We start from the raw sequence: 13,784 nt of genomic DNA, 5'->3' as shown, positions 1-13,784 counted from the left end.
TTTCTTAATGATATATTTTATTGATTTTTTACAGAGAGGAAGGGAGAGGGATAGAGAGTTAGGAACATCGATAAGAAAGAAACATCGATCAGTTGCCTCCTGCACACCCCCCACTGGGGATGTGCCTGCAACCAAGGTACATACCCTTGACCGCAATCGAACCTGGGACCCTTCAGTCTGCAGGCCGATGCTCCAGCCACTGAGCCAAACCGGCTAGGGCTTGTTTTGTCTTTATATTTTCTGCTTTCCAATTGTCCCTGAGATATATCAAAACAAATGCTCTGGATCACAAGAAGGCTGGCATAGCTGCAGAACTCCCTCCTGCCCTGTGCCTCCTGATGAAAACAATGTTTGATTGATGGCTCTTCAGCTCATCATAAATATATTGTCAAGTTATGTTAGGTTTTCAGGCTGAAATTCAAAAGGAATCAAAAAACAGGAAGGACTAAAAATAAACAAACAAAAAAACCTGTTCATAGGCATCAAATTAAAATGAAAAATCCTGTCACATCTTATAGTGTTAGGGGTGCTATTTCTTTTCTAACTTCCTGGAAGCTGTCCAGAGGAGATGCTGTCCGAGGAATTCAAAATCTTGTATGGACAATCATTTCAGAATTCAAACCTGACTTTTTAAATGGAGAAAGGGTCAGACTGTCTTTAATAAAGGTTTCATCCAAACAAACAAGATACTGTATGGCACTACGTGAGAATGGCTATTAAGAACTGATGTCCTTTTGTGGGTGGATTTAATCAAACTATAACTTTGTGGCTTATGGAAGACAAATTTTTTTTCTAAAATTTTTTAAAATATATTTTTATTGATTTCAGAGAAGAAGGGAGAGGGAGAGAGAGATAGAAACATCAATGATGAGAGAGAATCATTGATCAGTTGCCTCCTGCACGCCCCACACTGGGATGGAGCCCGAAACCCAGGCATGTGCCCTGACCAGGAACTGAACTGTGACCTCCTGGTTCATAGGTCCATGCTCAGCCACTGAGCCATGCCGGCTGAGCTGGAAGAAAACTCTTTAAGATTTCCTTGAGAGAGTTACAGAGCAAAGCGTTCCTGTGTATCTGCAGTCTGATATCTTACCTTGAGCCTGGCTACCTTGACTGTCCTCTTCTGAGGTCTGCACACCATTCTTGCCTCTGGTTTTCATAAAAACAAGATTCTAGACTCTCAGGCCCAGTCAATAATTACTTAGGGGAAAAACTGTAACGCAGGTAAAATGTTTCTGCATCCCCTAATAAGCTCAACACCCTGTCTTTTTTCTCCCACCATTAAACTTCAAAACAGCTATCATTCTCTGTTTTCTTTCCCGGTGGTTCTCAGCCCCGGGTGCTCCTTAGAAATGATAGCTTTAATGTCCGAGTTCTCCTTTAGATCAGCTAACTCAGAATGCCAGCAGGTGATCCCCTAGCATTTAATAGCTGCCCAGCTGATTTTAATGTGTGACCAGGGAAGAGAACCACTGAAAGCGAACAGGCAATCTTCACAGGCTTGGCTCTAAAGTCATCTGGGGAAAAGCTGCAAATTTTTTTTTAACTTTATTTATTTGTTTGTTTGTTTGTTTATTTTTCTGTCACCATTTATGCCCTCTTCCACCTTCACCCTCCCCCCTTCTCCCACCCCCTCACAATCAATTAAAAACAACAACAATGCCCAGGCCCTATCCTAGACCAATTAATTCAGACTCCAAGAGCCTGCTCATCGTATTTTGCAAAAGCTCTCCGGTGATTCCAATGCGCACCAGGGTTGAGACCACTGGTTTCTGTTGTAATCTTTTGCAGAAGTATTTGCACTTTTTAAGCCTTAGTGATTATAAGAAGTTGCTTTGATGAATGAAGGAAATATTGGAAGGAGTGCCAGAAGGTGCCTGCCTGTACCACCATTTCCCTTCTCCTCACATTCCTCTCCAAACCCATCTCTGCAGGGGGTCTTTCTTCGTTTACTGACGATTATTTTATGGCCCTCAGCACACTACTTCTATTACTCAAGAGCGTGTGTCTTGTGATGTTGATAGTTTTGTCTCTATAGTTGTATTTATGATTACCCCCAAACCTTTTTTATGTAAAACATTTTTTGCACTTTCAGTTTGTATATATATTACATATGTAAAATTGGGTGAACTTAAAAACATATAAGATTTCTAATAATATATGTAACTAAGATTGAATCTTTACATAAAAGAATTTACCTTAATTCGTATTTTCTCTGGATTTATCAGAATAAAAAATATAGGAGGAAGTCATGAAAACTAATTATTTCTCTCAGTCTTATCTGCACTAGAGGAAGGTTTTTCTTCCTTTTCTCTCCTAAATGCAGTATTTATATATTTTCTTTTTCATTCTATAAAAACCCTAGGGGAAACAAATGGTCCATCTCTCCAGAGCAAGGCAAGAAAGTTCCACCTTTTAGAAGGGGCACGGTTAGGTTGTTGAACCCTGAACCCTGTTCTTCTTTCTAAAAGAACTAGAACATAGGTCTATTCTAGGGCTGGGGAGGGGAAAGGGGCCATTTTTGTTCCTGACTGCTGATACACAGGACTTTAAAATTTTATTTTGATATATTCTCCAAATGAGGTCTATGCGTATACATAAATACACAGCTAGGATGAAAATCATGCAACTTTAATTTTGTATCCATTTATCAGATGTTTGTACATGGCCATTATGCTTTAGTATGAATTATTTCTTTGTAATAGCCTGGGATTATCTCCTAAACAAAACAAATAGGTTGCATTGTATTTTTTGAATACGTTAAAAAGCATTATTTTTTAAGTATAAGCATTTATATATATATATATATACACATACATATATGATTATCCTAAAACTTATATTGAAAGGCAAAGTAACTAGAATATTTAACACAGTTCTGAAAATAAATAAAAGTGGGAATAATTAGTCTACCCAAATTTAAGACTTACTATATAACTACATTCAGAGTCAAAGGGAGACACATAGATCTATGGAACAGAACAGAGAACCCAGAAACTGACCCACACATGTGCAGACGGCTGATTCTTACAAAGGTGAGAAGCAATTCAGTGAAATAAAGATGATCTTTTTAACAAATGATAGGGAAGTAATCAGATATTCATGTGTGCAAAAAAAAAGGAACCTTGGCTTGAACACTTTATACAAATATTAACTCAAAATGGATAATGGATTTAAATGTAAAATATAAAACCTTTAGGAGAAAATATTGAGGACCTAGAGCTTAGTGAAGAAATCTTAGACATGATATCAAAAGCACAATACACACACACACACAAAAAGCACCATTAAATTTCATTAAAATAAAACCTTTGCTCTGTGAATGACCCTGTTAATATAATGAAAAAGCAAGCTTCAGGTTGAGGAGAAAAAAAAATATTTGAAATCCCTATCTGACAAATGACTCATATCCAGTATACATAAAAAAGTATAAACACTCAACAGCTGAAAACAAACAATCCAATTAGAAAATGGCAGAAGACACAGAGACTTTTTACCAAACAGGACGTGCAAGAAGCAAATGAAGAGGTCCACACCGTGGATTGCTACTCAACAATAAACAAGGTCAGACTATTGATACGGGCACCAATGTGGGTGACTCTCCAGGGCATTATGCTATGTAACATATGTAACATATAACTATTGGAAGTGTTAACTAATAAAGGTCTGAGGACATAAAACAATTTAAAAGTTTATTTGGCATCTTAAAAGATTTGAATCCCTGAGACAAAGATTCAGGTAGCAACCCAAGTTGCCCTCAGAGAGACAAAGGCAGGCTTTGTAAAGACAAAATACACCAAGGGTAATTCGTTCATGCAAATAAAGGATTGCTGGGTAGGTAACAGATTGATATAAACCAGGGGATAAAAAACTCAGGAGAAGTTCAAGTGCATGTGTGTCCACAGAGCAGTGGTTGCTCCAGGTTTGCGAGTCAGCCTTGGGCTGAGTTTAGCAACAGGTTTAGCAATTTGGCAGCTCTGAGACTGAGGCATCAGATATGCCCAGGCCCCACTTCCTTAATAGCCTCCTGACTGTTTTATACAACGTGGCTCTCTTAGCAATGCTTATTCCAATTTATTTTTTTCCATTCTTGAAGGATGCACAGGGACCTCTTGTATTATCATTACAAATTTCTGTGAGTCTATCATTATTTCAGATGAAAAGAATTTTTAGTTAATATCATTGATTTGTTAACTATAAGCATTTAACATGTGCAACGTTTATAATCCCGTTTGGACATTCACATGCTTTTACTCTGCTAAAGTTCTCTGAAGCTGGAAGTGGCTTGTGATGTCTGACCCCTGGGAGGTAAGAGAAGTAAACACACTACACTGCTCTAGCGCCCTCATGGGATGCTAGGTTAAGAACATCTGAGAAGAATGCTGCCTCAGGTTTCCAAAACCTGGGGTGGGATCTGCAAACAGGGAGATGACAGGCAAGACTCTTCATTACCCACACCTGACCCCTCTTACACACACGCGCACGTATTTCAGTGGTAGCTTCTACCATGGCTTTCACAGTCCTCTAGGCCATTTTTGCATCTGTGTCATTAGTTGCCAATCTCTAATCTCTACAAACATCCTTGTTGGATCAGATTACCTAGATTACCTATCTGGCCCACTTCTCAAGGAGCCTATCTGGGAAATGCTTCATAGGAGGTAAAACCAGTCCTGGTGATTTCCCCAACCAGGAGATATTCTTGTCGCATTTCCTGTTACGTAACAGGTTTATAAAGAGCTAGAGGAAAGAGAGAGACCACTGCTATGTTTTAACTGTTTTAACCCACCTTTCCCTCAATAACTGCTTCCTCCTTGCCATCTTTCTTATTATTCTTTATTCCAGAATCCCATCCTACATCCAAGAGGAAAATAGGACTAGGAATCTAGTTTTTAAGCAAGAACTCTTACTACCTCCATAAATTCATGTTTACACCTGGGAGTTATTTTGAGTTACAAATGGTCTGAAATGGGTGTAACTTCCTTCTTTATGTAGTATTTACTGTAAAATGATCTCTCGTGGTTTAGAACATCTTGTTTTTATGTACATATTGTTTTTATGTACTTCTGTTATTAGGATATTTCCCCAAATAATTGTAACTTTTTTTCCGTGCAATTATTTCTTCATCACAATTGTGGTAACCTTAGGTCAGGTCTTCTTCTTTTTTTTTTTTTCATAAAAAAGTAATCATAACATTGTATTTTCTTAGGTTGATTAGCAAGCAGAACTGTGACAAAGGCTTGTGTACAGTTTATTAGGGAAGTGATTTCAGGGAGCAGGCGTGCGGGGCACGGGGCACAAAGCAGAGAAGGTGGGAAAGACAGGAAGAAGACGGTACCTTGGCCATTGCTACAGACCAGTGATGCTCTGATCCAGGGGGATTTTCTGGGGAGCCTTATGAAATGTGTCAGAACTGTGTGCCTGAGGATGAAAGGGAAGTACTTATCTATGGAGTCCTGGCTCATGGGGGCCCCATGGGTTGTACATGTCTGAGTTCTACTCAGGCAGAGGTATCAGAGGGACCCCAGGACAAGAACCAAGAGATATAAGATGTGGGGCCTCAATGTGAGCCTCTGTTAGGCACTAGGAGCTGAGCAGTACTCAGGTACTGCCCAAAGTCTGGAGCTAGAACCGGGAAGATTTGATGTGGAGCTCAAGATGTAGCCAACACGATTATCAACTTCAGAGCTTCTATAACTTGATAGGAGTTATGACCAATGGAATAACTATAGTTCCTTCTATTAAGTCAGCCAGTGATATTTAGTATCTCCTTATTGGTTTTGCACTTTCAGTTTGCCCAGTGATGTCTCTGAAGGTTGAAGAGTGAAAATTAATTGTAATAGTTGGAGTAACAGCCCAAGTACGTTACATTGGGTTGCCAGGTTGCATTTTAAGAGAGAAATATTAAAATAAAATGTGAAAGAGTTGTAAATAAGAGAAATTCGCACTTGAGCTATTTTTACATCTATGTTTTCATAAATCCATATGTTCTAAAGCCATTTCATGGGAGATTTTATTTATAAAATAAGAGAGTTCAGCAGAAGCTTCTTAAGAATTATGAAATGCTATTTCAGATAAATTGTATGCATTTCCAATAAACACATTTATAGAAGCATAAAATTAAACCTTAATTTACAGAATTTATATAAAAGTTATAATTAGATAATTAATATATTGATTCATTAAATAATTAATGTTTATTAAGTAATCTATTAATAAATTTACTATGTCTCAAAAATGGTTTTAAGATATGCATCTTAAAACGAATGCATCTGATCTTTCCGATGTCTCCAAGGTAGGTACATACTACCAATTTCTCATTTTAAAGATGATGACACTGGGACACAAAGAGTTTCATTACCCAACCAAAGTTTAGTCAAAGGTGGAATAAAAAATATAGGACTGTGTAGTCCACATCTTCATTTTTTTAAAAAAGGTTATAAAAATGAATGCGGTTGCCAAATTGTTCACAGTAAAGTCCAGAATCACTCTCTCTTTGCAATGATTAAGATGATCCAAGTGAGAATATGTCAATAAAGATATCATCCATCTCATTACAGGACACCAGCAACTTGATCAAATCTGTATTTTGTTTGCAAATTTTAATCCCAATATAAAAGATAGAAAAATAATATATTAGGATAAAGAAATAGAGTAATGAGGGGATAGCCAGGCACACTAGAACTTTTGGAACTCTGTGCAATAAATATAATATCATTGCAAAACATATGCACAGTTTAAAACATCCACCACTAAGTGTCTTGGTTTTTTATTGCATCTCTTTATCCAACAGAATTTTTTTCATCAATGATTTTGTTAAATAAGACATCTGAGAACATATATAAGATAATTTTTAAAAATATATACATATATTTTTATTGATTTCAGAGAGGAAAGGAGAGTGAGAGAGACAGAAACATCAATGATGAGAGAGAATCATTGATTGGCTGCCTTCTGCATGCCCCACACTGGGGATCAAACCCACAACCCAGGAACATGCCCCGACCGGGAATCGAACCATGACCTCCTGGTTCCTAGGTCGACACTCCACCACTGAGCCAAGCCGGCTGGGCTATATATGACAATTTTTTACTCCTTCAAAATTTTGTGAGGAATTCATTAGAAGCTTCGCACAACCTCAGTCAGCCACTGTTTCCTGGAGATAACTCTCATTAATTTTTCCATGCCCAGAGCATTCATATTTTGTTGGGTATTTGTTCCATTATCTTTCAGTCATGGAGAAAACGTCTACAGATACACTTCCTCTTACTATGATTCCTCCGGAAGAGCAAGAGACTGTATGTATTTTTGGAACTGGAGATTTTGGAAGATCACTGGGACTTAAAATGATCCAGTGTGGTTATTCAATTGTCTTTGGAAGCCGAAACCCCAGGACATTCAGCCTGCTGCCCAGTGGTGCAGAGGTCTTGAGCTATTCAGAAGCGGCCCAGAAATCTGACATCATAATCATAGCCATGCACAGGGATCATTACGATCTTCTCACAGCACTAGCTGAGGTTCTCCGTGGGAAAATATTGGTCGATGTCAGCAACAACCTCAAAAAGCATCAGTACCCAGAATCTAATGCAGAGTACCTTGCTCAGCTGGTGCCGGGCGCCCACATAGTGAAAGCATTTAATACCATCTCAGCGTGGGCACTCCAGTCAGGAGCATTGGACGCAAGTCGGCAGGTAAGATCAAATGATGAATTTACTTTACACTCAATTTTGTATGTGCACTTACCTCAAAATAGAATACCTACTGAATCCTTCATCCTACTAATATATGACATGAACTGCTTTCTCAGGATGGAGCAAGTTAGGGGAGTTAATTGTGATTCATCTCCCACTACAAAGCTTTTGATTTGATAGAACCCAGTGATGTCCGTCTCCAGAGGTCTCATGTTAGTACTAGAAAATAACACACCTAAAATCATTGGTTGATATCCTTTGCACTCCTATTACCTTGTATGAAACTACTTCCATTTATTCACCGAGGTTAGCAGGAATCCATAAATGAGGTGGCACCCATGAATACAAAAGAAACATCAAACTGTTCACACTGTGGAAAATAAAGTCTTGTCCTATCAGTGTGATATGCCTGAAATCTCCCTCAACTTGAAACCCTGGTACTTAACCCTCCGACCCACATGTACACGTTCAAAACTTCATCTTATTAAATATGTTGATGCAGCACCCTTGTTTGAAAAGCAGTTCACTACTACAGGTCCTGTTCTAAGCAGTACTCATATAGACTTTCAAAAATAATTATTAAGGAAAGTATAAATACCAAAATAATTATTTTTTCACCCAGGCATTCATCTGCGGAAATGACAGCAAAGCCAAGCAAAGAGTGATGGATATAGTTCGTGCTCTTGGGCTGACTCCGTTGGATCAAGGATCTCTCTTGGCAGCCAGTGAAATTGAAAACTACCCCCTGCAACTGTTTCCAATGTGGAAGTTCCCCTTGTACTTCTCTGCTATCCTGTGTGTCTTCTTGTTTGTCTACTGTGTTATCAGAGACGTAATCTACCCTTATGTGAATGAAAAGAAAGATCACACATTTCGCATGGCTGTTTCCATCCCAAATCGTGTCTTTCCGATAGCGGCCCTGACACTGCTCGGGGTTGTTTACCTCCCCGGTGTCATCGCTGCCATTCTGCAGCTGTACCGAGGTACGAAATACCGGCGGTTCCCAGGCTGGCTTGACCGCTGGATGCTTTGCAGAAAGCAGCTTGGCTTGATAGCACTGGGATTTGCTTTCCTTCACGCCATCTACACACTTGTGATTCCTATTCGTTACTATGTACGATGGAGGCTGCAAAACTCAACCATCACCCAGGTAAATCTCTACTCATTTGTGCTCTCCTATTTCTTCAATCAAAGAGGAATCTTGCTACATGATATTCCATTTTACAGTTATAGAAAATCAGTCTTCTAAGCATATTTGTTTTTTAAAGTAACTAGAATTAGACGCCTGCTGTCTGTTTTTTGGTTTTGAGTGGATCCAGTTGACATACAACCATTGAGAAGGCAAGTTAGATTCCCAGGTTCCTGGGGTCCAGATCTGTATTCCCAGGATTGACTGGGATCCTGAAAAACCAACAGATTTGAGGGCTCAGGAAACCTAAATGACACCTCCTTGAATTCCTTTGGGGCACATTCAGTAAATGTAAAGCAATGCATTTTCAAGCTTCTGTTTTTATGCATGCCACCTCTTTTGGGAAGTCAAAAATAACCATCTAATTAGGAAGGGGCCGTTTGGACTTGTGGCACAAGAATGTAAACAAATTTCCAAAAGAGTGCTTATAACTCCATTAATGTTTTGACTTCCTTAATTGTTTAGTTTACTAAGAAAATGGCAAATAATACTATTTTCTGCATAGACAACACAGTTCAAAGAGAAACAGCTCAGGGAGTCTAAAAGCAGTCCCAGAGGAAGTGCTACATATCAGCTCCAGTTAGGAAATCATTAGTTTCGACCAATCTTTAGTCTCATAGTTCATTGCTTCTGTGGGTTTCTCAACATTACTTCCCTAACCAATACAGGTGAGGCTCTTGGGGGAGAATCACATTAAAGTAGCCTGATTTCTCTCAATTTGCGGTGGGACAGACTTGATGCTGGATTACAATGTAATAGACATGAAAGATCCCACACGTTCTGTGTGTGAATGATCAGTGTATCAAACAGAAAAACAGAATCTTGCTGTAATTATTTGAGAACATCCAGTTTTGCTTAGGAAACAAGAAACTACATGGTAGAGAAGGTTTAAGTAAATGTTTACTTTGTTTTAGTATGTATAGGGTCAATTACAAGTCCTGGAGTCAACTATTATAATGAAGTCCCAGCAGAACCAATTACTTTTTCTATCACAAAAATTATTCTAAGTGTATTTTTCTCTACAATTATTTTCAAATGACTATTAAGAAATGTCATCTAATTTGCCTTGAGTAAATAAGCCATGCAGAGGTGTTTTCAGTCCTCTTGAAAGTTTGGGCAGTTTATAAAAACATGTAATTTTTAAAAAATGCTTGTAATTTTTCTTAGGCAATATCCAAGAAAGAAAATCCATTTAGTACCACTAATGCCTGGCTTAGTGATTTATATCTGTCTTTCGGAATCCTTGGATTTTTCTTCTTCATCCTCTTGGGGATCACTTCCTTGCCATCAGTTAGCAACGTGGTCAACTGGAGAGAGTTCCGATTTGTCCAGGTAAGGACCTCCAGATTCAATCTGCTTTCATTGCAAAATGTGTCTGGCTTTACAAATATCCTCGTTTTTCTCTCACACCATGCATAAGTTTTCCTTTTGCTCTGTCACTTCCCTAGCAATCTCCTAAAAATAGTAACTGAAAAAAGTTCAAATTAGAAAATGCTAAACTCTGGTACCAAAAGGCAGATTCTGTAACGGTTTGATTCCTAGCAGGGCATCCCTTGCCAAGATTCCTGACTCCTCTGAGAGCCACAGCTACAAGTATAGCGTGAAAAACACCAATAACTATTATACTTTGTGGCAATGGACTTGGTGCAAGGTAAAGAGAAACCCAAAGACAACATTTCTCCTTCTGAAAATCAACCTTAGATTAGGATCCCATTCATATACAAAGCAACATACTGAAATAAAGTTTAAAACCTTAGAAACACATCATGCTAGACTGTCATCATACCAGACTTAATGCTGGCCTATAACAGGAAAAATCTGTTTTTTCCATATATCAACCACCAGACACCTCATTAAAGGGGATTTTTAACTATTCTATAAACCAGTACCTGCACCCAGCAGCAGCGGCAGGATCGCCTGGGATCTTGTTAGATACACAAATCTCCAGGCCCTCCCAGACCTAATGGATCAGAAACTGGACGTATGACCCAGCAGTTTGTTTTAACAAGCCCTCCAGATTATTCTGATGCACGTTCATTGTGAACCAGTGTAATGGAATAGACCAGTGGTTCTCAACCTGTGGGTCGAGACCCCTTTGGCATTCGAACGACCCTTTCACACGGGTCGCCTAAGACCATCCTGCATATCAGATATTTACATTATGATTCATAACAGTAGCAACATTACAGTGATGAAGTAGCAACGAAAATAATTTTATGGTTGGGTCACAACATGAGGAACTGTATTTAAAGGGCCAGAAGGTTAAGAACCACTGGAATAGACCATTCATAATTGATTTTAGGTTTGAATTGTATAGAACTGTTCAAATTTCAAAAGTCTGTTTTACTAATATCCAGGGACCACATGCAGTCAACATTTTCTCATGTTCACACCTATATTGAAGACATTAAGACAAAAATGAACGTTGAGCTTTAGTATACAGGCCAAAACAGATAAAAGTGAAGTTTGCTAATTGCTCTTGATGGTGATAGAAATTAGCTAGTATGTGCTTTTAGTCAGTAACGTATACTGATGCAGTACTTGAGGACGTACTGTGTCTTGTTCATCTCTGAACTCCGGAAACAGTGACCAAGGGAAAAGGTTACCATGGAGGAGGAAGGCAAGGCACCCTGTTCATTCTAACTCAAAAGAGTTTACTCCTGGGCAACTCTCCCATCCAGCCAGGTTAAGCTGAACCACCATGTCATTTGTAAGCACAGCCTTTTTTTCCAAATGAAATATTTATCATCCTGAAGGAAGGTTACTGCTTTCTTCAGAATGTTCTAAATATGAAAGGTTTCAAAGGTTTGTGGTTGTTGACAATATTCTTCATTGGCCTCCAGTGTTTTGCTTTAAAATGCAAATAGTGTTGATGTACATATTTTTGTTTCTTGCTTTTATAGTCCAAACTGGGTTATTTGACCCTGATCTTGTGCACAGCTCACACCCTGATATATGGCGGAAAGAGATTCCTCAGTCCTTCCAGTCTCCGGTGGTATCTTCCTTCAGCTTACATACTAGCACTCATCATTCCTTGCACCGTGCTGGTGATCAAGTTTATCCTCATCCTGCCATGTATAGACAAGACCCTCACACGGATCCGCCAGGGTTGGGAAAGGAACTCAAAAGCCTCTAAATCAGCGCTGAATGGACAAACAGATATTTAAAGCAACGTTCAATGCACCCAGAGTTCTGAACTGTATGTTTAGAGACGAAAAATGGGCTCAGTCAAGAATGCATTTTTCTCCCACCATGGCCTGAAGTTTGTGAACAGCCAAGGAAATGTTGCCTGACTTTAAGAAATTGAGAGATTGGAAGAGAACAACATTTAATCTCTGGTTAGTGATGAATGGATGTAGGTCCTGCCTCTCCCAGAGGCAGTCGGGCTGACATCCAGATTAGCTCTGTGGCTTCCCACTCAGAAGCTTCTGGTTGTAGACACCATGCAGAACCTAATTAATGTCTTACAAACTCCAGGGGCAGTACCTGCACTTTCCGTCTCTGGCTTAAGGGCTGAGTGGAGTGAGAGAAGACAGTAAAACGGTGGTCGCTGATAAAGGCTTTCTTTGGTACGTCTGAAGAAGAGGACCAAATGAAGTAAAAGAAATGAGGTTTTTTTTGTTGTTTTTTGGACATGAAGGTGATTGTAAATATTGCCATAGTGAATTCTGTAGTTAAATGTGCTCTTTGATTTTGCTTTTACCAATAGGATTGTGTACAGTGGGAAACTATTTCGTAACACAACAAAAATACCACAATTGATTGGAAGTATGGGTCAGATATATGCAAATATATACAGTTGTCCAAAGATCCCTCCTCTACAAGGAATAGGTGTAAGAAAGATTGAGTTAAAATTGAAGGATACCACTAGGATTTTCTCAGTGTATAATGAGCAAGGATGGATTGATAAAAACCCTTGCACAAAGAGGTTAAATAAATCAGAATTTTAGATGGCAAGCTAAATAAATATTGTAAAGTTGCAGTAGATTAGGTTTGGTTTGGTTTAAGTATTGTGGTATGCTTTGTAAATAATATATTCCAAATATTATTCATTACTAATTATCTATGAAATGAATTTCTCATATAAAAATGTAGCTTCTATAGTTTGTCATATTTTGAGCAGTGAAATTAAGTGAATAATGCCAGTGAAAGTGTGACAGATGCACAGATGAGAGAATTATGGAAAGTCTTAGGGCAGAAAGATGTGGGTAGTAGTTGTTACATGAGACTTGGCTCTTAGATCCTTGCTGGAATGCAGGATGATTCCGTCGAGGGCAGTGAGAACGACACCAGGTGTTAGACCAGTGGGGTCAGACCGGACCTGGGTTCAGCAACCTCAGTATCTGAGTTTTGGCTAGGAAAGAATTCAGAGCCAAGCCCCAAACTATAAGAGAGTATCCTCCTATATAATAAAAGGCTAATATGCAAATCAACCAAATGGTAGAACGACCTGTCACTATGATGTGTACTGACCACCAGGGGCAAACGCTCAGTGCAGGAGCTGCCCCCTGGTGGTCAGTGCATTCCCATAGGGGGAGTGCCGCTCAGCCAGAAGCCTTGAGCCAGGCTCATGGCTGGTGAGCACATTGGCGATGGCGGGAGCCTCTCCTGCCTCTGCAGCAGTGCTAAGGATGTCCCTCCAGGGAGCAGGCCTAAGCCATCAGTTGGACATCCCTTGAGGGGTCCTGGACTGTGAGAGGGTGCAGGCTGGGCTGAGGGACCCTCTGAGTGCATGAATGTCCAGCACCAGGCCTCTAGTTTATTTAGAAAATCACAGAGATAGCAGAAATACGTAGAAGAAATGGGCTTAGGAAACAAGTGATAGAGGCAAGGGAAGGGCCCCTGAAGCTTAGAAGGGTGAAAGGTGAGAAAGGTGAAGTTGATAGCACCTGAGGGGAAGAAGAGAA

The 13,784-nt window shown here is 39.3% G+C and overlaps 1 protein-coding gene across 1 annotated transcript in view; it reads left to right on the top strand.

Annotated features, from left to right (window-relative positions):
- Positions 1-12,978, top strand: part of STEAP4 (STEAP4 metalloreductase) — a 19,863-nt gene extending 6,885 nt beyond the window's left edge. The window contains exons 2-5 of the mRNA XM_006779180.2: positions 7,231-7,688; positions 8,311-8,838; positions 10,045-10,209; positions 11,781-12,978. Coding sequence (XP_006779243.1) covers positions 7,233-7,688; positions 8,311-8,838; positions 10,045-10,209; positions 11,781-12,044 — 1,413 coding nt within the window. The 5' untranslated portion in view covers positions 7,231-7,232 and the 3' untranslated portion in view covers positions 12,045-12,978. The remainder of the gene's footprint in view (positions 1-7,230; positions 7,689-8,310; positions 8,839-10,044; positions 10,210-11,780) is intronic.
- The last annotated feature ends 806 nt before the right edge of the window (positions 12,979-13,784 follow it).

Source organism: Myotis davidii, unplaced genomic scaffold (assembly GCF_000327345.1).
Source record: "Myotis davidii unplaced genomic scaffold, ASM32734v1 scaffold187, whole genome shotgun sequence".
Lineage (NCBI taxonomy): Eukaryota > Metazoa > Chordata > Mammalia > Chiroptera > Vespertilionidae > Myotis > Myotis davidii.
The sequence above is the reverse complement of the archived record's forward strand: the minus strand, read 5'-3'. Positions and strand labels throughout refer to the sequence as shown.